We start from the raw sequence: 24825 nt of genomic DNA on the forward strand, positions 1-24825 counted from the left end.
TTTCAGATATACGATCTCAAAGACCAAAGTGATTCAATTAAAACAAAACAAAACAAAAAAACAAAAAAAAAACCAACACACGACCAACGGGACAATTCCAGCTTATATCAAATAGAACTTGCAAATCCCAAATGGAATCCAATTGACTTCTTTAGAATTCCTTAAGAAGCTCAATCTTATCTAGTAAAGTACTAATGAGGGATTTCGCACTCACGAGGATGTTTATTACTCACTCCATATGTGATTGTTCCTCTTTCCAATGCAGAACTAGGTGTCACAGTGATTGCTTAAACAGAGAGTTATAATTAGTATCTTTCTTAGCTCTCTCTCAGAGAAGTAATAGCATTGGATATAAAGTGAGATTTGAAATACTTATAACCAAGAAAATAAAAGCATTTCAGTGGTACTTTAAGAACCATTTGATATATACATTAGGCGTTCGACTTCCATAGTAAGAACAGTCTTGGTAGGCAATAACATATTAGAACATGTAAAACAGAGCAATTGTTGTTAAGAACATAACTTTTTTCCTTCAAGACATCAACGACCATTTAAGATACACTAAGCCCAGATTAAAATCACAAGAACCGACACAAACATCACACATTTTATACGCATTATATCAAACACCTTCATACGAAACTCAGAGCTTACGATGACCTTCAACAAACCACACACACAACACATAAACATAGTGACAGGACAAAGGAAGATCACATATTTAGCCAGAGATCTCGACGGTCCGGACGTTGGGCGTGCTCGCCTCCGCTTTCGGAATAGTCACAGTGAGAACCCCATTGTGCATCGAGGCCTTCAACTGCTCGAGCCTCGCATCGTCAGGGACCTTGAACCTGCTCACAAACTTGCCGCTCTCGACGCTCACCTGGAGCACTCGGTCATCTTGGAGCTCCACCAACACGTCCTCATCCATGAACCCCGGAAGAGAAGCCTTCAGCACGTGGGCTCTCGGGGTCTCCCTCCAGTCGAGCCTGGTGTTCACCGAGGTCCCAAATGGGGAGCGAGGAAAGAGCGTGGAGAGTGTGGAAGGGAAAGGGATATCGCTAAATGGGTCCCAAAGGTGGTTCTGTCCGAAGCTCTGGAAGGCGTCCCACAGGCCTCTGGAGGATGCAGGGTTGGACACTCTGCGCTCTCGCTCATTGTACGGGACGATCGACATCTTTGCCAAATTACCCACAGATTCGAGAGTTGGGTTTGGTCTTTCAGCGTTTGCTTTCCGGAGAAGCAGAGAAAGTAAAGTGAAGTGCGAAACGAACCTTCGCGTATTTAGCGTAGTTTCTACTTTCTAGCGCTTTCGCGAAGTGTACGCTCGCACTTTAGAAGCTCTTGGAAGCCGACCAACGATCCAATGGGCTTTTGACGTGGTTTTTTTTTTTTTTTTTTTTTCCATGAAATTATTCTTCTCACTTATTTTTCATATTTATTATTTATATCATATTAACTCGTATTTTGAGTAAACTATATGAAACTCACAATTCTATATTTCTAATCGAAATTCCTTGGAAATCCCCACAATTCTCTAATTCTTAAAATCAGTGAGAGGATCCTAATGAGAGTAAAATAGTAAGAGGAGTAATATTAAAAGTTCATTTTATATTATTTTTGTGTTTTTTCAAGAATGAAATAACTTTTAAAATTACCATTGAGTTTGTAATTGATCATTATTAATTTTAATCAAATAATAATTTTAAAAGTTACATCATTTTTAGATGGACACAAAAATAACATATGAAAGACTTATAAAATTACTCATAATAAGAGTTTTCTGTCCGAGCAAAGGCTTATTTGCTAATGAGAGGCTGAATAACAAAAGCTTTATGTTCAAGCAGAGGCCCATTTGCTGAGCAAACTGCTTGAACAAAGGGGCATGTGCTCGCCTCTACAAAATTGTCTCTACCCCTGTACTCTAAACAAGAATGTAAGGGATCCTAAAATGCAAGTAAAATGATAGTATATAGAATTTACTAGTGATGATGAATCCTTATAGGGATAGAAAATAAGATTGGAGACTAATGTCCAAGACCCCGTCAAATTAATGGCCCACTACTAAATGAACCCAAAAAACCCCAAATGAGCCTCGAATGAAGAATACTTGAACTGGAAAGGAGCCGAAGGTAAAATTGTCCTATTCACTTGCCAAAGAGGATCCAAATGTTAAAATATAAAATCTCTTCGCTTAGAAACTCAACTCCTCTCTTACAAGAATTCACGCCATCATTTTTTCCTCTTTCAATCAAAAATATTGATTTAACTATTAGAAGCTGCTTACCTAACCAGGAGCAGCGCCGTTCCGATAGTTCCTTCCCAACGTGCGAAATTTGATATCATCATACTCAAACAGCCACAAATCTGTCTACTCATTTATGCCAATTATATTCTCAACTTTGCATTTCGTGTTATATACCATAACTTAATTTTGACTGAAAGAACATCAATCTGCAGAGACACCAGGCGGCCGTTGCATCAAGCAATAAAAAGCAATTTCTAACCTTAAAACATCCCAAAAGATTGTGATTCTATGTGTTGGCAATGTCAAATTAGAATAGAAATTATATTGCTAAAACATAGCAACTTTATTATTATAACGTTAATTACACCATCAAGCACGGGAATTATCTCCAAACATACTCAAAACACAACCATTCTTAGACACAATAATATCACACGGACGCTTATTAGACACGTTATACAAAAACCATACTGCCATGTAGACGACATGTCGCATTGGAGAGATGACTCAAGACTGAGTTAAATTCAGCCCGAAATTTCGATTGCCTTGACATCAGGCTTCTTGGCCCCCTCCACCTTGGGGACCGTGACAGTGAGGACCCCATTCTCCATAGCAGCATTAATCTGATCCATCTTGGCGTTCTCCGGCAGCCTGAACCTCCGCAAGAACTTGCCGCTGCTACGCTCCACCCTATGCCAAGTGTCGTTCTTGTCTTCCTTCTCCACGTTCCTCTCTCCGCTTATCTGAAGCACTCTGTCGTCTTCAACCTCGACTTTCACTTCCTCTTTCCTGAGCCCCGGAAGATCGGCCTTGAGCACGTGGGCTTCTGGGGTCTCCTTCCAGTCGATCCGGGTGTTCACAAAAGCCGAAGTTTCCAGGGAAGAGTTGGGGAAATAAGTAGAAAGTGAAGAACGGAAAGGAGAGTCCCTGAAGGGGTCCCAGAGGTCGAGAGATAAGGGTCGTCGGTCACCAAAGAAGCTTGGAATCAGCGACATCTTTTGATTGGCTGCTTTGTAGATTCTGTGTGGGATTGATTTGAGACGAAACGAAAGAAGAATTGGGTGCTGAGAAATTTAAACCAATAGATGCTCTTCAGTTTTTTCTTCCACGATATCAGAGATTGAGGACATATTGCGTATTTATAACATTGAAAAGGACATTCTAGTTCTTTCGAGGGCCTTGTTCTGTAGTTGATGGGATTACCTTTTGCGCTTTAATTGAAGAACCTTCTAGTGCACTTGAGAACGTTATCTGTCGGCCCAATGGGCTTCACATGCCGAAGGTTGTTTGAATAGCATCTCCGGTGCAATAATTCAAAAGGTTATTTGGATGATAATCTGCCTTCAATTAGTTATTTTAATTCAAAAATTGATTAACTTGATGAGTATAGTAGCTTACCAAACATTTAAAAAAATTAAATAAATAAATAAATAAATAAAAATAAAAGTCTTGATGCATATGACTTTAGGATGTACGTGCTTTGAAAAAAAAAATCTAAATTAAAATAGTAAAAGTAGATAGTTAAAATATAGAGGGAGACATGAGTCCTTTTAAAAAAAAGTAGTAGCTAAAATAAAACAAAAAATACATTTTTTTTAACAAAGGCCCCCATTTGTTTCGGCTTAAAATACTTTATCGAAAAATAATTCTCTATTTTTGAGTGTTTACTGTAATGTAAAATATTAGTCAACCTGAAAATATTTTTAATTTATCAAGAAAATTAACTTTCATGAGCCATAAAATTGTTTATGGAACGTTTAGATGTTCGATTTTTTGAAATAAAAATTCAACTATAATTTACGGCTCGAATTCCGAGGTAAAATAAAGTTGAAAAAAGATGTTTGGATAATTTGACTTTCTGAAATAAAATTAGAAAAAGTAAGATAAAATCTAATTTGTTTTTTGAAAATTGCGAATACCAATAAATACTAATAGAATTTGTTTTTGAAAAAAAAAAATGCACCCAAACATCCCAGCGTAAATCATTTTCCGTCACTCTCTCCCACCTCCGAGCCGGCTATTGTGAGATAGCCTTTATAAGGCCTATTTACTCGAACAAGTCTCGAATTACCTGAACACTTGTCTAGGCAGATTTGTCTAGGCAGATGAGCCTCACAAGGGCTCTCTTACAATTACAAGCAATATAAGCAAGCAATTGCACTAAATCTCAATCCTACATTCGACAACCTTCTATTTTCACTCTCTTTCTCCACGGCTCCTTTTCGCTCTTTCTCTTCCTTCCATCTCTTCAAATTATATAAAAATATAATACTTATTTGCTAATTTTTTGTACGAATCAAATGTCAAAAAATATTTGCTGCCGAAATTATTTTACGCGAAAACAAACATGACCTAAAATGAAGAGAGAGAAATGACACGTGATAGGAGTATTATAGGCATATTTCAACAAAATTGATTTTTTAAAAAACTTTTTGATAGTTTGAGAAGCCAAAGTCCAAAGGTTGGTAGTTTGGAGACTACCTCCAATTTTTAAGAGTACTTTCTCATATCCATCTTCTCCCACCCTTAAGTGGCTTTTAAAACTACCATTGAATTTGTGATGAATCTTTATTGGATTTTAATCCAATTGTGATTTTAAAAGCCACCTAAAAGTGTGTGAAAATGGGTGTGAAAAAGTGGGAGTGTTTATGGCATCACTCATTTTTAAAGCATGTGTGTAATATGGGTATATATAGTACCTACTTATACATTAGTGCATGATTTACATGCAGTTTTGCTGAACACAATTTAGGATACCACTGTTTATATGACTTGATTATAGAAAACAAGCTTATCATTTTCGCCACATGCACATAAATAAAACTCCGCCACAAGCAGCACATATGACATAATGTTTCAGTGGACTAGATGCACAAGTAAATAAATGAAAAGGCAAACTTATTAAGGTTTTAAAATTTTGGACACAAAAATTATGATAAACTTAGACATCTGCATCCATGTCATTATAACCAAGAAATCTCTTGGTGCAAGATTTTGTTGGAATGAGAGTACCAACAAAACAATCACTACCAAAAAAAAAAGAAGCAAATTCTGGATAGTTTTTTTTCATACGGTTTTAAAAACCATCTAAAATTAAATTTTTACAGACGATTTTTTGAAAACCGTCTATAAGAAAATAAATTACGACAGTTTAAATAAAACCGTCTATAAATTTACAGACTGTTTAGATGAACCGTCTGAAAATATAAACTTCCAAACGGTTTCAATGAAACCGTCCGTAAATTTACAGACGATTTTATTTAAAACCATCTTGAAATTATTTTTCAAACGGTTTATCTGTAAAATTTATTGACGATTTCATTGAAACCGTCTGCAATTTTAATAACTAAAATTCATCATCTTATTAATTCCATGTCATCAATCCACACCACAAAATAACACCCCACATCTCAACCGTCCCTTTCAAATTTATCAACGACTCATATAACACCACCCCACAATCTGCACAATATCACTTTACTTTATTCACAGACTTGGCCAAGAATTCTCAATTAGAGGCAAGGCGTGCAGGTCTCGTACTTATTCTTCTCAATCCGGCCGACGACTGAAGACGGGTGACGAAATCTGGACGGAACGGCGGGAGAGAGTGTCAGAGATGGAGGGCCGGATCTATCAAACCCACGCAAGTGTGCGTGGGTTTCCAGCAGATCTGGTGAGGACGTCAGGATTTCCGGCTGAAACCGGCTCTGGGTCGTTTGGGGTTGGAGCTGACGGGTTGGTAATTGGGGTGGGTTTCGGTGATTCTGAGTTGTGTTTCGGTGCGTGGGTTTCCAGCGTATCTAGCGAGGACGTCGGGATTTCCGGCCGAAACAGGCTCTAGGTCGTTTGGAGTTGGAGCTGACGGGCTGGTAATTGGGGTGGGTTTCGGTGTTTCTGGGTTGTTTCGGTGCTTTTGGGTTGTTTCGTGTTTCTGGGTTTTGGTGGGGGTTTTGGTGCGGCTGAAAGGCTGGGTTGTGGATGGTGGTGACCGGAGCTAATTTTCAGTGGACAAAAAATAATAATAATTATTATATTAAAAAAATAGTAATTATTATAATTTTTTTTTAAAAAAAAAATAACAAATTCTGGACGGTTTTGCCCAGACCGTCCAAAACCTGTTTTGGATGGTTTGAGCAAAACCGTCTGTAATTGTGGACGATTTTGTTCAACCTGTATATAAATTTATTTAAGGACATTATATTCTAGACGGTTTTAAACCGTCTAGAATTGATTTCAGACGATTTTTTTGCATTTCTAGACGGTTTTAAACCGTCCAAAATTTGCTTCTTTTTTTTTTTTTTTTTTGTAGTGAATGGTCCATCCGGTTGGTAACTGAAAGATAATTCCTGGTATTGACACTCCAGAATTAATTTACATTTCCTGACTAAAAAAGCTAGCTTACATTATCAGTTAACTAGCACATACCTTCTTCTTTGTAATTAGATCGATAGTCAAACTCTACCAGTGTGAGGTTAACTAGTTCACTTGTTTCAGGCAGCCAAGTAAGCTTCAACTTTGTGGTCTTGACAGATCCTTCAAGATGCTAAACCCCAGTCAAGTACTGTGTGATGATCCCATCTTGCCCCTTCTCTATTTTCTTTACTATGGCATTTCCCCAATCCATTAAGGTTATTTTCTCATCTACTGAGATGGATTCGGCATCAGCATGCTCAATCCATATCGTCTTTATGAATGTCGTACACTTCTCCCCAGCACCTTCATATTTCTTATGCCTAGGTACGATGCGGGTAAATGGTTCCTCGGGACCATTTGTCAGGGTCAACAGCACACGCCTTTCTTCAATGACAGCAGTATGCCTGGGGCACACAGGATCGATGATCTTCTTATTAATGGTCCAGAGTTTATCCCATTCCATCAGGTTGAGATTTTTTTATGCTCCCTGAAACAGAAATAATACAAAGATAACCAATAACCTTTTCATGGAGATGATAATCTAAGAATGACTATCATGTACAATAAACAAGAGCAAACCTATTAACAAACTGTTTCACAATCTGGAACTAATCAAACAGTTGTAAGAAGCATGGAACAAATATAGAAGGTGTTGGGAATAAATTCCACTCAACCCGATCCAATGAGGAGATAGACATTTAGCAACTACTTCAGGGAAATCAGGTATCAGTTATCTCAGTAAATTGGGATAGGACTTATGGTCCAATCAGATAAGAAGAATGATCAGATCAGAAGTCTAAGAAGATATCAGATTAGAAGTCTAATAAAATATCAGAGTCCAATTAGAACTCTGACATCAATTCTAGATCTCGATTAGAACTCTGACAACAGTTCTAGATCGACAAGGAGCAGGAATTTTAATCCAGCTTCGACTCCACCTCTTTGCCTATAAATAAGCTCATACCCCAGGTATAAACTAAGACTAAATTTTTATGCACAGAGCATTATTTTCTTACAGAAGCTAATTTAGGCTTCGGAGATGACCCCCGGAAGGGTCCCTTAGTTTTGTTGTTTTGCAGATTTATTAAGAAGCGTGAAGAACATCAGGAGAACGTGCAGATTCACACCATACCGGAAACTGTACCAACAGTTTGGCGCCGTCTGTGGGAAACGATTATTCGTTCCTCATAAAAGAAAAATAAGATCCAGCATGGTGATGAACACACGTTCCGGAAGCCAGACCAACCGAGAGCCCATAATCCGAATGGAGCCAGTTATTCAGAATAATTTGCAGCCTCCACCGAACCCTCCCTCGTGGGGTGGAGATCAAGATCGTATAGCAGTGTTGGAAGCCCAGATTGAATCCTTAACACAGTGGAATGCCGAGTTGCTGCGAAGGAGGCTGGAACAGCCCAATCCCGAGATGAACAGGGATGAGCGTGAGGAAGAAGATCACAACAACAACACTAATCCTCGGAGGGAGGATGATCGCCAAGGAAATCTGAGTAGAGTTATTGCCGAGTTGGAGAGAAGGTGCACGTACATAGAGATGGAAAGAAAGGACAAAAGCATATCCGTAATGGTGGACAAGCTCCTAATGGGTACAGACTCACCCTTCACCAGACAGGTGGCAGACTATCGGCTTCCCGATAAGTTTAAGGTACCCCAAATTCTAAGTTATGCAGGAGACAGAGATCCCTTGGATCACCTAGAAAATTTCCGAGCTCATCTAGACTTTCACGGGATACCCGATGAAATAGCATGTCGGGCCTTCCCTCTTACTCTTTCGGGGAATGCCCGAGACTGGTTCAGGGAGCTGCCCCCGAATTCCGTTGATCAGTTCAAAGAGTTGTCCAAAATATTCCTAACCGAATTTCTAGCTTTCCGAACAAGGAAGAAGCCTTCGGGATATTTGCTATCATTGCACCAGCAAAGTAACGAAAGTCTTAAGGAGTTCATGGCTCGGTTTAACCGAGAGAAGGTAACGGTCGAAGATCCAACCGAGGATATGGTCTTTGCTGCCATTTATCAAGGAATTTCACTCGAGGAGCCTTTGATGAAGAAGTTGGTCCGGAAGCAACCGAGTACCTTGTAGGGCCTCATGGATAAGATAGAAGAATTCATCAATCAGGAAGAAACGCTGAAGTCTATGGCCAGTTCTAGGCCACCCCGAGAGACAGCCCTAGAAAAGAAAATGAAAGAATTCAGGAAAGCTAATGCGAAAGAGCAGAGGCAGGTAAAGAAGTTCAAAGATTACAATTTTACACCTCTCAATGCCGAGATATCAGAGGTCCTTATGAAGATAAAAAGAGATCCAGCATTCCGGGAACCACAAAAGATACCAGGTAATCCTCCTTACAGGAATGCAGGCAAATATTGTGATTTTCATAAACAAGCAGGTCATTACACCGAGGGGTGCGTAACCCTAAGGTTGTTAATAGAAGAATCATAAAGAATTGCAAGCTGGTTCAGTTCTTGGGAGAAAAACGAAACCAGCAAGGAAATAACAGGCTTCGGAATCATCAGGATTATCATCCCCGAGATCAGCAGCCACGAGATTATTATCCCTGAGATCGTCCTCAACCAAACAAAAGGGATCAGGAGAATGATCCCCGAGATGACATAGAAAGAAGAGAGGACCAAGCAGAAGCCCACGGCGTAGAGAGCCGAGGCAACAACAGAATCTGCTCGTGATCAAGTAGAAAGGACTCTCAGGAATTTCAGGCTTGCTTTTATTTTTTAGCATTTATGTTTGCAAAGAACTAGACTTTTATTTTTAATTCAGACTAGTTGTAATAAAAGACAGAAAATTCCCCAGAGTTTGGGAATAAGTATTTTCAGAATAAAAGAATAAAGCTGACTTAAACATCGGAGGGTTCCCGGTCTAGGGATCGAGAACCCATTGATGTCGCTTATTTTGTAGGTAAAGCCTTTCGGATCAGTCCTAGCCGGGATCAGTCCTATCCGAGAGCAAGGCAAAGCCTCTCGGATCAGTCCTAGCCGAGAGTCTCGGATCAGTCCTAGCCGAGTACAAGAAGAAAACTCTCGGATTAGTCCTAGCCGAGAGTTTCGGATTAGTCCTAGCCGAGTGCAAGAAGAAACTCTCGGATCAGTCCTAGCTGAGAGTCTCGGATCAGTCCTAGCCGAGTACAGGAAGAAAACTCTCGGATCAGTCCTAGCCGAGTTCAAGAAGAAAACTCTCGGATCAGTTCTAGCTGAGAGTCTCGAATCAGTCCTAGCCGAGTACAAGAAGAAAACTCTCGGATCAGTCCTAGCTGAGTACAAGAAGAAAACTCTCGAATCAGTCCTAGCCGAGAGTCTCGGATCAGTCCTTGCCGAGAGAGAGAAATAAAGAGAGCCAGGGGGTCGGATTTAACCCTCGGATTTTGCAGGTTTTTCAAGAGACATGGAGAAAACCCTAAGGAAAAACAAGAAGGTAATGGGGGGTAAGATTTAACCCTCAGGTTTTGCAGGTTAGCAAGTTTTTAGAAGGAGACAAAGCTCGGGTTTCCTTAGACATGGAATTTTCATTATTCAAGCAAGCTTCGGATAAGGGAATTGGGGAGTAACTGTTGGGGATAAATTTCACTCAACCCGATCCAAGGAGGAGATAGACATTTAGCAACTACTTCAGAGAAATCAGGTATCAGTTATCTCAGTAAATTGGGATAGGACTTATGGTCCAATCAGATAAGAAGAATGATCAAATCAGAAGTCTAAGAAGATATGAGATTAGAAGTCTAAGAAGATATCAGATTAGAAGTCTAATAAAGGATCAGAGTCCAATTAGAACTCTGACATCAATTCTAGATCTCGATTAGAACTTTGACAACAGTTCTAGATCGACAAGGAGCAGGAATTCTAATCCAGCTTCAACTCCACCTCTTTGCCTATAAATAGGCCCATACCCCAGATATAAACTAAGACTAAATTTTTATGCACAGAGCATTATTTTCTTACAGAAGCTAATTTAGGCATCGGAAAGGGCCCCCGGAAGGGTCCCTTAGTTTTGTTGTTTTGCAGATTTATTAAGAAGCGTGAAAAACATCAGGAGAACATGCAGATTCACACCATACCGGAAACTGTATCAACAGAAGGTTTTGAATCTGAATTTGCTTCAAACACCTATTTCTCACTTGTTTTCATATTGGCAATGAAAGTTGTATCAATGCTTGAAATTGCCTGTTCAAGAATAAATTGTACCAATGCTTCAACTTTTAAACCTCTACGAATAATTCCTTGGACAGTTGGAAAACGAGCATCATCCCATGCATCAACCTTCCCATTTTCAACAAACCACAGAAGCTTACGCTTGCTAAGAGCTGTATACACCATATTCAGCCGACTAAATTCATAAAGGGGAACCTTTCTTACTCCCAAATCCTCTTGAATCCGGTGATACTGAGCATTACGATCATGGTGTTCACTAGATCGTAATGCATGCGTTATCCCTTCTATGGCATCAACAAATGGACATGCAAAATCGTAAGTTGGGTATATCTTATACTTGGAGCCAATCCAATGATGGGCAACTGGATTGCTACGATAATAGACAGGATCTCGAAGTGATTTATTTGGGTCTTTCATATCCAACTTCCCGCGGACTTTAGAAGCTCTTAGAATTGAAGCCACCCAACGATCCAATGGGCTTTTGACGTGGTTTTTTTTTTTTCAATGAAATTATTCTTCTCAATTATTTTTCATATTTATTATTTATATCATATTAACTCGTATTTTGAGTAAATTATATGAAAAATGAATATGAAAAATAACATAACTCACAATTCTATATTTCTAATAGAAATTCCTTGGAAATCTCTACAATGCTCCAATTCTTAAAATCAGGCAAAAATATGTGAGAGGGTTCTAATGAGAGTAGAATAGTAAGAGGAGTAATATTAAAAGTTCATTTTATGTCACTCTTATGTTCATCATAAAAATGATATGGCTTTTATTAGTTATCTCATTTTTAAAGGAACACTAAAAATGACAGAAAAACTTCTAAAATTACTGATAATAAGAGTTTTATATTCGAGCAAAGGCTTATTTGCTAATGAGAGGCTGAAATATAGTAAAAGCTTTATGTTTAAGCAGAGGCCCATTTGCTGAGCAAACTGCTTGAACAAGGGAGCCTGTGCTTGCCTCTACAATCGTCTCTACCCCTGCACTTTGAACAAGGCAAAGGATCCCATATACCTCTTCGGCTACGGATTTAAAATAAGAAAAAAGTAATTTTATATGCCATTATTTTATCTACTAAAACTGATGTGGTATAATCTCTTATCAAATAAATTTATTTTCATGTATCAAATATTATGAAAGACTGCGTTACATTAGCATTGAGAAAATAAAAAGTGAATAAAATGATAATATTTAGAATTTCTCGTGATGATGAATTCTTATATGAATAGAAAATAAGCTTAAAGCCTAATGTCCAAGACCCGATCAAATTAAAAGATCACTGTTACATGAACCCAAAAAAGCCCAAATGAGCCTAAAATACAGGATCTCTCCGCTTAAAAACTCAAGTCCTTAAAAGAATTCTCTCCAACATTAAATACTGACTTAGCTGTCAAAAGCTCCTACCTGCCCACAAGTCGTTACCAATCCCCCACTTCCTAACCCCACCATGCGACATTTGGATCATCATTCTCAAACACCAAAACAAATACAAATCTGTTTACTCAATTATCCCAATTATAATCTCAACTTTGCGTTTCATGTTAATTATTATAGCTAAATTTTGACCGAAAGAACATAAATTTGAAGAGACACCAGATAGCCGTTGCATCAAACAATAAAAAGCAATTTCTAACCTTAAAACATCCCCAAAGATTGTGCTTCTATGTGTTGGCAATGTCAAATTAGAATAGAAGTTATATTGCAAAAACATAGCAACTTTATTATTAGAACGTTAAATACACTGGAATTATCTCCACACATACTCAACACACAACCATTATTAGACACCATAATATCACACGGACGCTTATTAGACTCATTATACAAAAACCATACTGCCATGTAGACGACATGTCGCATTGGAGAGATGAGTTAAGACTGATTTAAATTCAGCCCGAAATTTCGATAGCCTTGACATCAGGCTTCTTGGCCCCCTCCACCTTGGGGACCGTGACAGTGAGGACCCCATTCTCCATAGCAGCCTTAATCTGATCCATCTTGGCGTTCTCCGGCAGCCTGAACCTCCGCAAGAACTTGCCGCTGCTACGCTCCACCTTATGCCAAGTGTCATTCTTGTCTTCCTTCTCCACGTTCCTCTCTCCGCTTATCTGAAGCACTCTGTCGTCTTCAACCTCGACCTTCACTTCCTCTTTCCTGAGCCCCGGAAGATCGGCCTTGAGCACATGGGCTTCTGGGGTCTCCTTCCAGTCGATCCGGGTGTTTACAAAAGCTGAAGTTTCCAGAGAAGAGTTGGGGAAATAGGTAGAAAGTGAAGAACGGAAAGGAGAGTCCCTGAAGGGGTCCCAGAGGTCGAGAGAGAAGGGATCGACGACGTTGCTTCCTCGTCGGTCACCAAAGAAGCTTGGAATCAGCGACATCTTTTGATTGGCTGCTTTATAGATTCGGTGTGGTATTGAATTGAGACGAAACGAAAGAAGAATTGGGTGCTGACTGCTGAGGAATTTAAACCAATAGATGCTCTTCAGTTTTTTTCTTCCACGATATCAGAGACTGAGGACATATTGCATATTTATAACATTGAAAAGGGCATTCTAGTTCTTTCGAGGGCCTTGTTCTGTAGTTGACGGGATTACCTTTTGCGCTTTAATTGAAGAACCTTCTAGTGCACTTGAGAACGTTATCTGTCGGCCCAATGGGCTTCACATGCCGAAGGTTGTTTGAATAGCATCTCCGGTGCAATAATTCAAAAGGTTATTTGGATGATAATCTGCCTTCAATTAGTTATTATAATCCAAAAATTGATTAATTTGATGAGTATTGTAGAAAAAAAACTCTTGATGCATATGACATTAGAATGTACTTTTGAAAAAAATATATATAAATTAAATTAGTAAAAGTAGATAGTTAAAATATAGAGGGAGACCCCAATACTTTTAAAAAAGTAATAGCTAAAACAGAAAAAATACATTTTTTTTTAACAAAGGCCCCATTTGTTTAGGCTTAAAATATTTTTTCGAAAAATAATTCCCTATTTTTGAGTGTTTACCGTAATGTAAAATATTGGTCAACCTGAATATATTTTTAATTTATTAAGGAAAATAACTTTTATGAGCCATAAAATTGTTTATGGACCATAAAATTGTTTATGGAATGTTTAGATGTTCAATTTTTTGATATAAAAATTCAACTATAATTTACTGCTTGAATTCCGAGGCAAATTAAAGTTGAAAAAAGATTTTTAGATAATTTGACATCTGAAATATCCTTTCCTCTCCGGCTGCAATATCTCTCCCCGCTGCAAATTCCGCAAGTTGGAATCCCCCATAGCGGCGGTCTTCCTTTTAGTGCATGGGTTAACAACATCAACGAAATCCTCTCCTTCTTCAAGCTGTAATCACATGATACAAACTAACAAGAATCACACTTTTCCATAGAAAAATTAGCACAGTTTTTTACATGGCATCCATATCAAACATCTGAAACTGTTTGGACACCCCAAGCATCTAACTCCAATTTTTAAGAGTATAGTACTTTCAAATATCCATCTTCCCACACCTTTTAATTGACTTTTAAAACCACCATTGAATTTGAAATAAATCTTTATTGGATTTTAATTCAATTGTGGTTTTAAAAGCCACCTAAAGGTATGTGAAAAAGTGGTAGTGTTTATGCATGGCATCACTCATTTCTAAAGCATGTGTGTAATATGGGTATAGTACCTACTTATGCATTAGTGCATGATTTACATGCACTTTTGCTCACCACAATTTAGGATACCACTGTTTATATGACTTGATTATAGAAAACAAGCTTATCATTTTCGCCACATGCACATAAATAAAACTCCGCCACAAGCAGCACATATGACATAATGTTTCAGTCGACTAGATTCACAAGTTAATAAATGAAAAGGCAAACTTATTAAGGTTTTAAAATTTTGGACACAAAAAATATGATAAACTTACACATCTGCATCCATGTCAAGCAGATTATAACCAAGAAATCTCTTGGTGCAAGATTTTGTTGGAATGAGAGTACAAACAAAACAATGGTCCATCCGGTTGGTAACTGAAATATAATGCCTGGTATTGACACTCCAGAATTAATTTACATTTCCTGACTAAAAAAGCTTACATTACCAGTTAACTAGCACATACCTTCTTCTTTGTAATTAGATCGATAGTCAAACTCCACCAGTGTGAGGTTAACAAGTTCACTTGTTTCAGGCAGCCAAGTATGCTTCAACTTTGTGGTCTTGACAGATCCCTCAAGGTGCAAAACCCCAGTCAACTGTGTGATGATCCCATCTTGCCCCTTCTCTATTTTCTTTACTATGGCATTTCCCCAATCCATTAAGGTTATTTCCTCGTCTACTGAGATGGATTCGGCATCAGCATGCTCAATCCATATCCTCTTTGTGAATGTCGTACACTTCTCCCCGACCAGCACCTTCATATTTCTTATGCCTAGGTACGATGCTGGTAAATGGTTCCTCAGGACCATTTGTCAGGGTCAACAGCACACGCCTTTCTTCAATGACAGCAGTATGCCTGGGGCATACAGGATCGATGATCTTCTTATTAATGGTCCAGAGTTTATCCCATTCCATCAGGTTGAGATTTTTTGATGCTCCCTGAAACAGAAATAATACAGAGATAACCAATAACCTTTTCATGGAGATGACAATCTAAGAATGACTATCATGTACAATAAACCAGAGCAAACCTATTAACAAACAGTTTCACAATCTGGTACTAATCAAACAGTTGTAAGAAGCATGGAACAAATATAGAAGGTTTTGAATCTGAATTTGCTACAAACACCAATTTCTCACTTGTTTTCATATTGGCAATGAAAGTTGTATCAATGCTTGAAATTACCTGTTCAAGAATAAATTGTACCAATGCTTCAACTTTTAAACCTCTACGAATAATTCCTTGGACAGTTGGAACAAGAAGCCTCTGCTCGCCTCTTCAATTGTCTCTACCCCTGCACTTTGAACAAGAAATTCATCTTCATGTATCAAATATTACGAAAAGACCACGTTACATTAGCAGTGAGAAAATAAAAAGTGAATACAATGATAATATTTAGGATTACTCGTGATGATGAATTCTTGTACTAATAGAAAATAGCTTAAAGCCTAATGTCCAAAACCCGGTCAAATTAAAAGATCACTGTTACATGAACCCAAAAGAGCCCAAATGAGCCTAAAATACAGGATCTCTCCGCTTAAAAACCCAAGTCCTTAAAAGAATTCTCTCCAACATCTCTATCACTTTCATAAAAACCCAAGTCCTTAAAAGAATTCTCTCCAACATCTCTATCACTTTCAATCAAAAATACTAACTTGACTGTCAAAAACTCTTACCTGACCACAAGTCATTGCCACTCCCCCACATCCTAACCCCACCATGCGAAATTTGATATCATCAATTTCAAACACCAAAACAAACACAAATCTGTTTACTCATTTATCCCAATTATATTCTCAACTTTTCGTTTCAGGTTAATTACTATTAACTAAATTTTGGCTGAAAGAACATCAATTTTTAGTGACACCAGGCAGCCGTTGCATCAAATAATAAAAAGCAATTTCTAACCTTAAAACATCCCCGTAGATTGTGCTTCTATGTGTTGGCAATGTCAAATTAGAATAGAAATTACATTGCAAAAACATAGCAACTTTATTATTAGAACGTTAATTCCATCATCAAGCACTGGAATTATCTCCACACATACTCAAAACATTATCTCCACACATACTCAAACACACAACCATTATTAGAGACAATAATATCACACGGACGCTTATTAGACTCGTTATACAAAAACTATACTGCTATGTAGCTAGACGACATGTCGCATTGGAGAGATGACTCAAGACTGATTTAAATTCAGCCCGAAATTTCGATAGCCTTGACATCAGGCTTCTTGGCCCCCTCCACCTTGGGGACCGTGACAGTGAGGACCCCATTCTCCATAGCAGCATTAATCTGATCCATCTTGGCGTTCTCCGGCAGCCTGAATCTCCGCAAGAACTTGCCGCTGCTACGCTCCACCCTATGCCAAGTGTCGTTCTTGTCTTCCTTCTCCACGTTCCTCTCTCCGCTTATCTGAAGCACTCTGTCGTCTTCAACCTCGACCTTCACTTCCTCTTTCCTGAGCCCCGGAAGATCGGCCTTGAGCACATGGGCTTCTGGGGTCTCCTTCCAGTCGATCCGGGTGCTCACAAAAGCCGAAGTTTCCAGGGAAGAATCGGGAAAATAGGTAGAAAGTGCAGAACGGAAAGGAGAGTCCCTGAAGGGGTCCCAGAGGTCGAGAGAGAAGGGATCAAAGACGTTGCTTCGTCCTCGGTCACCAAAGAAGCTTGGAATCAGCGACATCTTTTGATTGGCTGCTTTATAGATTCGGTGTGGGATTGAAGAATTGAGACGAAACGAAAGAAGAATTGGGTGCTGAGGAGTTTAAACCAATAGATGCTCTTCAGTTTTTTTCTTCCACGATGTCAGAGATAGAGGACATACTGCGTATTTATAACATTTAAAAGGGCATTCTAGTTCTTTCGAGGGCCTTGCTCAGTTAATTTAACTGAAGAACCTTCCAGTGCTCTTGAGAACATTATCGGTCGGCCCAATCCAATGGACAAGGATTGAAATGGAGAGGATTCTCTACAGTCGGTGTATTTTTAAGGGCATAGTTGTCATTTTGCATTTTCATAAAATCTGAAATGACAACTATGTCCCTAAAAAACACTAACCGGAGAGGATCCTCTCCATTTAATGCCAATCCAATGGGCTTCACATGCCGAGGTTTGTTCGAATAGTATCCCCGGTGCAATAATTTCAAAGGTTACTTGGATGATAATCTAACTGCCTTCAATTAGTTATTTTAATCCAAAAATTGATTAACTTGATGAGTATGGTAGCTTACCAAACATTTTAAAAAATACAAAAAACTCTTGATGCATATGACTTTAGAATGTACGTGCTTTTAAAAAAATAAATAAATAAATTCTAAATTAGAATAGTAAAAGTAGATAATTAAAATATAGAGGGAGACATGAGTACTTTTAAAAAAATAGTAGCTAAAACAGAAAAAATATAATTTTTTAACAAAGGCCCCATTTGTTTTGGCTTAAAATATTTTCTCGAAAAATAATTTCCTATTTTTGAGTGTTTACCGTAATGTAAAATATTGGTCAACCTGAAAATATTTTTAGTTTATAAAGAAAAATAATTTTCATGAGCCATAAAATGGTTTATGGGAGTTTGGGGCATTTGGGTGTTCAATTTTTTGAAATCTAAATTCAACTATAATTTATTACACGAATTTCAAAGCAAAATAAAATTGAAAAAGATATTTGAATAGTTTGACTTCCTAAGATAAAATTAAAAAAAGTTGGATAAAATCTTATTTGTTTTTAAAAAATTGCGAATACTAATAAATACCAATAGAATTTGTTATTGAAAAAAATGCACCCAGACCTCCATGCTTAAATCATTTTCCGTCACTCTCCCACACCTCCAAGCTAACTATTATGATAGGGCCTTTATGAGGCCTACTTGCTCGAACAGGTCTCGAGTTATTTTGAATACTTGTCCAGGCAGGTGAACCTCACAAGGACTCTCTTACAATTGCATGCCCAAATTACAAGCAATTGCACTAAATCTCAATCCTATATTTGACAGCCTTCTATTTTCACTCTCTCCAAAACTCCTTTTCGCTCTTTCTTCCTTGCATCTCTTCAAATTATATAAATATATAATACGTATTTGCTATTTTTTTTGTACAAATCAAATGTCAAAAAATATTTACTGCCAAAATTATTTTACGCGAAAACAAACGTGACCTAAAATGAAGAGAGAAAAATAACACGTAACAAGAGTATTATAAGCATATTTCAACAAAATTATTTTTTTAAAAACTTTTTGGTAGTTTGAGAAGCCAGAGACCAAGGGTTGATAGTTTGGGACTACTTTCAAAACAGCTGCTAATTAGGGCGCTTAAACATATTTTTCCATTTTTTCTATTTTATATCACATCATTCACTTCTTACTACTATTTAAACAAAAAAATCCACTACAAAATCATTTACCAAACATACCTCATAGCAATCATAGAAAAGAAAGATGCATCTTCAGTATTTCCATACAAATCCATGTTTATATGACTTGATTATAGAAAACACCAATTCTTATCCGACAAAATCACATTAAATCAACAACGATGTTTGTAAATGTTTTACTTCAAACAGATCTGCCTCTGCCATCTGGGATCGCAAATAAAACTATTGGCTTTGAAGGCCTAACATAGGAAGCATCACATCTGAAATATCCTTTCCTCTCCAGCTGCAATATCTCTCCCCGCTTCAAATTCCGCAAGTTGGAATCCCCCAGAGCGGCGGTCTCCCTTTTAGTGCATGGGTTAACAACATCAACGAAATCCTCTCCTTCTTCAAGCTGCAATCACAAGATACAAAGTAACATGTATCACACTTTTCCATAGAAAAATTAGCACAGTTTTTTACATGGCAGCCATGTCAAACATTTAAAACTGCTTCGACACCAAACGAATCTACCTCTAATATTTAAGAGTACTTTCTCAAACCCATCTTCCCACACCCTTAAGTGGCTTTTAAAACCACTATTGGATTTGGAATGAATCTTTATTGGATTTTAATCCAATTGTGGTTTTAAAAGCCACCTAAAGATGTGTGGAAATGGGTGTGAAAAAATGCGAGTATTTATGGCATCACTCATTTCTAAAGCATGTGTGGAATATGGGTGTACTTATACGTTAGTGCATGATTTACAAGCACTTTTGCTCAACACAATTTAGGATACCACTGTTTATATGACTTGATTATAGAAAACAAGCTTACCATTTTCGCCACATGCACATAAATAAAACTACGCCACAAGCAGCACATATGACATAATGTTTCAGTGGACTAGATTCACAAGTAAATAAATGAAAAGGCATACTTATTAAGGTTTTAAAATTTTGGACACAAAAAATATGATTAACTTAGACATCTGCATCCATGTCAGCAGATTATAACCAAGAAATCTCTTGGTGCAAGATTTTGTTGGAATGAGAGTATCAACAAAACAATGGTCCATCCAGTTGGTAACCGGAAGATAATGCCTGGTATTGACACTCCAGAATTAATATACATTTCCTGACTAAAAAAGCTTACATTATCAGTTAACTAGCACATACCTTCTTCTTTGTAATTAGATAGTCGAACTCCACCAGTGTGAGGTTAACTAGTTCACTTGTTTCAGGCAGCCAAGTAAGCTTCAACTTTGTGGTCTTGACAGATCCTTCAAGGTGCAAAACCCCAGTCAACTGTGTGATGATCCCATCTTGCCCCTTCTCTATTTTCTTTACTATGGCATTTCCCCAATCCATTAAGGTTATTTCCTCATCTACTGAGATGGATTCGGCATCAGCATGCTCAATCCATATCCTCTTTGTGAATGTCGTACACTTCTCACCAGCACCTTCATATTTCTTATGCCTAGGTACGATGCGGGTAAATGGTTCCTCAGGACCATTTGTCAGGGTCAACAGCACACGCCTTTCTTCAATGACAGCAGTATGCCTGGGGCATACAGGATCGATGATCTTCTTATTAATGGTCCAGAGTTTATCCCATTCCATCAGGTTGAGATTTTTTGATGCTCCCTGAAACAGAAATAATACAGAGATAACCAATAACCTTTTCATGGAGATGGCAATCAAAGAATGACTATCATGTACAATAAACCAAGCAAACCTATTAACAAACAGTTTCACAATCTGGAACTAATCAAACAGTTGTAAGAAGCATGGAACAAATATAGAAGGTTTTGAATCTGAATTTGCTACAAACACCTATTTCTCACTTGTCTTCATATTGGCAATGAACGTTGTATCAATGCTTGAAATTACCTGTTCAAGAATAAATTGTACCAATGCTTCAACTTTTAAACCTCTACGAATAATTCCTTGGACAGTTGGAAAACGAGCATCATCCCATCCATCAACCTTCCCATTTTCAACAAACCACAGAAGCTTACGCTTGCTAAGAAGTGTATACACCATATTCAGCCGACTAAATTCATAAAGGTGAACCTTTCTTACTCCCAAATCCTCTTGAATCCGGTGATACTGAGCATTACGATCATGGTATTCACTAGATCGTAATGCATGCGTTATACCTTCTATGGCATCAACAAATGGACATGCAAAATCGTAAGTTGGGTATATCTTATACTTGGAGCCAATCCGATGATGGGGAACTGGATTGCTACGATAATAGACAGGATCTCGAAGTGATTTATTTGGGTCTTTCATATCCAACTTCCCACGGAGACAGCACTGCAAACCTCTTTCAGATCCTGCAATCATTTCCTTCCAGAGTTTTATATTCTCCTCCACACTGTTGTTTCTACATCTTGATTCAATGCCATCCATTCTTTCTTTCTGCATTTGTTCACGTGGTGTATCATCAACATATGCTTTACCCTGGCAAATCAAATTCTCAGCCATTTCCATCAACTGGGGGAAGTAATCTGAGGTGTATGTAACAGCATTATACTTGATACCTAGAGTCTCAATATCCTTCAGAAGATTCTCCACAAACTCATTGCTTTCTTTGGCAGGGTTTGTATCATCAAAGCGCACGATAAGTTGGCCCTGGTACCGCTGAGAAAAATACTGGTTCAACAATGCCGCTTTTGAGTGCCCAATGTGAAGATAACCACTGGGTTCTGGTGCAAACCGCAACCTCACCTTTCCAACCTCGGCATATGGAAGATCTACTTCAAACGAACTCTTTGATTGATTGTTCGCACCCTGTTGCTCTTTGGATTTGGCTGCAATCAGCTTTCCTGAGCCTCTTTTGCCAACATATATTGATGTGACTTCATTCAAGGCATCAGTATATTCTGCCAATATAGAATTGAACCACCGTACAAGATTTTGGTACTTCTTTGTCTTCCTCAAACTTTCCCATCTCTGCCCAGTTCCTGAAAGGCATAGAATACTAAGAATCTGCAATATAACTCAATAAAATAAAATTTTGATCACCTAATAGGAAGATTTTTGCTGCACTGTAAAAACTAAAATCTAGTCAAGAGAAAAAAATTAGATAAGAAGAAACTAGATCCTTCCTGCTAAAACCAATCCCCTAGGGTGATGGTGTAAACCATCCAATCAAGACAAAGAAAAATCCGTCTAATCCTCCATGACTATTAGGAGGAGCACAATAAAACGTGTGGCTATTAAAATTAAAAAAGAGATAATCCATGGATAAAATATGTCATAACCCAATACACCAAACAAGGACAGCTAAAAATTTAATCCCCTAGTAGCAGCCAAATGATCCCTCCAGTGGCATGCAAAAAACATCTGTGGTTTAGACTATCTTTACTTGGGATTTTTGATTCACCAGGCAGGAGGCTTAAATATGTCTAAATAAAACCATATAAGAAGACATAAATAGGTATTATCAGAAGCTTCTACCTGCAAGACCTGACCAGATTGCTACATCTGCAATTGAGAAAGAGTAACCAACCAAAAAGGTACGGCTCTGCAAAAAATCATCCAAATTTTTGCAAGCATTCTCAAACGCAGAGCCCGATGAAAAGACAGGAGCATGTTCCAGCCACTCATCAATCTGAGAACGAAACATCAGCAAAACAGAAAGAAACCAAACATTATGGAATAACACGCATTAAAGTCTTGTATTCAGCAAATTCAAAGAAAACCACCTGGCCAGATTCATATGCATTCTGCCCGTAGAAGTTGGGAAGTGTGGCAACCCGACCAATATAACGAAGAAGCACATATGTTCCATGCAATTTCACCCTAGAATAAATACAGGTTGAGTTTCAGTATACCAAATCTCTCGCAGGTTAGAACAAAATGCTAACAACCATACATCGAAATGCAAACAGCCCAAAAGAGCATGTTTGGTTTTAACTTCAAAAGTGACTGAAGAAATAATTAAAAAAAAAAAAAAACCAGAATCAACGTTCATGTGAATGATAGTAAAGGCAATTGAGGAATACCCATTAGAGAAGAGAAGGGTGGGAGCAGAGTCAGGAGGGAGGGATGTATCGGTTGGCAGATCGAAGCCAGAAAGCTTGGCCGCCACTATCACCGCGAGCGGAGGGCTCTCAGCCGGAAACGACAATAATTTAATCCCCATTTTCAGCAGCTAATCAGGAGTCACCAAGAGACAACGCCCATATATTCTCTCCTCTTCTCTCACGGGCTCAACGGCGGACGCAGAGCATCGAGGGTTTCTACGAGCATTAACCACGCGTCAACTCTTACACAAAGTAAAAGAGCCCCCAATTTTGACTGTCGTTTTATCTTTAGAGCTCCATATAGTGCCTTTTGGTAATTTTCTTTATACTTACATGGCACTGTATTTTTTTTTTTAATAAAAGTTAAAAAGAGAAATTAAAGTGAAGTTTTTTTTTTATTAAAAATAAAGTACTCCAATATTTCTTTTATCTATTTGCACTTTTTTTTCTCTATTTTCTCTTCTTCTTTTTTCTTTTTGGTTTTTTTTGGCTTTGAGAGTGTTTTATTGAAAACTTATTTGACATTTGGTAAAAAATTCAAAAAGGTATTTTGAGTTTATAACCAAACGGACCAGCTTTTTCTTCCAAACAGGCTCTAAGTAATGTTAGAGATTAGAAATCATATTTTTATCACAATCTCAACTAACCTTTATATCGGTCCTTATTTAAAAAAATCAAAAATCAAAAGTTAATTGAGACTAAAAACGTGATTTATAGCATTACCATATTCTGTTGCACCCATTTGAATTTCTTGCATTTTCCATCTAAAAGAAAAGGGAAAAAAAAAATGATTTATGATCTCCATCTCTTACAAAGTTTCAGTTTCATGATCAAATTATAATATACATATCTAATATCTTCTTGATGATTTATGATCTCCATCTCTTACTATGCTCTTTACAAAGTTGCTTAAACACAAGAATAAGCAACTCCAGAGTAAACACCAAGCTGGCGTAAACTCAAAGCACAAAACCAAACTCTGCAGAATTACATAAACTAAACCAGAACCCCATTTATGCCCCAAGCACATTAGAGGAATTCATTCCCTTTACTTTTCTTGAACTTTTCTTTGAAAAGAAGCCGAGATCTTAATTCCCATTTAATCTTCTGCACTAATTGCTCCTGTTTTGGGATGGTCGATCTCCATAGTTTTCTTTATCTATTGCTGCAAACTAAATCAATAATATCATCCCAGCTTTTCGGAGGGTGGTCAACTTTGAATTACGTGGTTCGGTTTATGACCTACGTCCACAGAATAAAGCTAATTAAAATAGCAACATTTTCCTATTATTTCTTTGAGTGGTGTTTACAATATAACAAGCTCATAGTTATAGGAAAATTAGATAATACAAATAAACTTCAACTACAACTAAGTAATTGTGACTAAGTCTAAGTTAATCTTCAAATGTGGGTAGATGATAGTCTTCAACTATAACTTGGATTCTCGATCTCCTGATATACTCTAACATCCCCTCAAACTCAAGGTAGAAATTTGTGGAATCTTGAGTTTGAATGTTTTTTAAATGTTTTTAAACTTGTTAGAAGGCTTACAACAGACGGTTGAATCTTGTCGTAAACCATTAGGGGATCGCCACAAAATACAAAGGGGCAATCGGATATCATTGCAAACAACAAGGGACGATCAGATCACACCGCAAATACCAAGGACAGTTGAATCACGCAGCAAAACACCAAGGGACGGTCGGATTTCACCGTAAAATACAAAAACCGGCATAAAAAATAAAAAATAAAAAAATCCACATGATCGAAAACTATAAACCTAAAAGAAATTAAAAATAAAGTACGGGATAATAAAATAGATACAAGAGTTTTACGTGGTTCGGTCTATAACCTACATCGACAGGATAAAACCCAAATAGCTATATTATGCTCTTATTGCTTGATTAGTTTACAATACAAAAAATTCATTAATATATT

At 37.7% G+C, this 24825-nt stretch overlaps 7 protein-coding genes and 1 pseudogene across 7 annotated transcripts; all 8 read right to left on the reverse strand.

Annotated features, from left to right (window-relative positions):
- Nucleotides 1-401: 401 nt before the first annotated feature.
- LOC133878428 (18.5 kDa class I heat shock protein-like) lies at nucleotides 402-1295 on the reverse strand. The gene has a single exon (XM_062316982.1). It carries the CDS (start codon nucleotides 1175-1177, stop codon nucleotides 722-724), a length of 456 nt encoding a protein of 151 aa, XP_062172966.1. The 5' UTR covers nucleotides 1178-1295; the 3' UTR covers nucleotides 402-721.
- A 1260-nt stretch (nucleotides 1296-2555) lies between these two features.
- LOC133877976 (18.5 kDa class I heat shock protein-like) lies at nucleotides 2556-3374 on the reverse strand. Its single transcript, XM_062316447.1, has one exon. It carries the CDS (start codon nucleotides 3241-3243, stop codon nucleotides 2773-2775), a length of 471 nt encoding a protein of 156 aa, XP_062172431.1. The 5' UTR covers nucleotides 3244-3374; the 3' UTR covers nucleotides 2556-2772.
- Nucleotides 3375-6791: 3417 nt separating this feature from the next.
- Nucleotides 6792-7124, reverse strand: LOC133876910 (glutamate--tRNA ligase, cytoplasmic-like). The gene has a single exon (XM_062315140.1). It carries the CDS (start codon nucleotides 7122-7124, stop codon nucleotides 6792-6794), a length of 333 nt encoding a protein of 110 aa, XP_062171124.1.
- A 3661-nt stretch (nucleotides 7125-10785) lies between these two features.
- Nucleotides 10786-12299, reverse strand: LOC133876911 (glutamate--tRNA ligase, cytoplasmic-like). Its single transcript, XM_062315141.1, has 2 exons — nucleotides 12248-12299; nucleotides 10786-11265 (listed from the first exon to the last, which is right to left on the reverse strand). Exons 1-2 carry the CDS (start codon nucleotides 12297-12299, stop codon nucleotides 10787-10789), a joined length of 531 nt encoding a protein of 176 aa, XP_062171125.1. The 3' UTR covers nucleotide 10786.
- Nucleotides 12300-12537: 238 nt separating this feature from the next.
- LOC133878039 (17.3 kDa class I heat shock protein-like) lies at nucleotides 12538-13344 on the reverse strand. Its single transcript, XM_062316524.1, has one exon. The coding sequence runs from the start codon at nucleotides 13219-13221 to the stop codon at nucleotides 12733-12735; it is 489 nt and encodes a 162-aa protein (XP_062172508.1). The 5' UTR covers nucleotides 13222-13344; the 3' UTR covers nucleotides 12538-12732.
- Nucleotides 13345-14042: 698 nt separating this feature from the next.
- LOC133876912 (glutamate--tRNA ligase, cytoplasmic-like) lies at nucleotides 14043-16206 on the reverse strand (annotated as a pseudogene).
- A 261-nt stretch (nucleotides 16207-16467) lies between these two features.
- LOC133877889 (17.3 kDa class I heat shock protein-like) lies at nucleotides 16468-17333 on the reverse strand. The gene has a single exon (XM_062316339.1). The coding sequence runs from the start codon at nucleotides 17188-17190 to the stop codon at nucleotides 16702-16704; it is 489 nt and encodes a 162-aa protein (XP_062172323.1). The 5' UTR covers nucleotides 17191-17333; the 3' UTR covers nucleotides 16468-16701.
- Nucleotides 17334-18950: 1617 nt separating this feature from the next.
- On the reverse strand, nucleotides 18951-23149 carry LOC133877416 (glutamate--tRNA ligase, cytoplasmic-like). The gene is made up of 6 exons (XM_062315702.1): nucleotides 22867-23149; nucleotides 22567-22663; nucleotides 22319-22472; nucleotides 20744-21822; nucleotides 20030-20497; nucleotides 18951-19266 (listed from the first exon to the last, which is right to left on the reverse strand). Exons 1-6 carry the CDS (start codon nucleotides 23004-23006, stop codon nucleotides 19054-19056), a joined length of 2151 nt encoding a protein of 716 aa, XP_062171686.1. The 5' UTR covers nucleotides 23007-23149; the 3' UTR covers nucleotides 18951-19053.
- Between the last annotated feature and the right edge of the window lie 1676 nt (nucleotides 23150-24825).

Source organism: Alnus glutinosa, chromosome 9 (assembly GCF_958979055.1).
Source record: "Alnus glutinosa chromosome 9, dhAlnGlut1.1, whole genome shotgun sequence".
Lineage (NCBI taxonomy): Eukaryota > Viridiplantae > Streptophyta > Magnoliopsida > Fagales > Betulaceae > Alnus > Alnus glutinosa.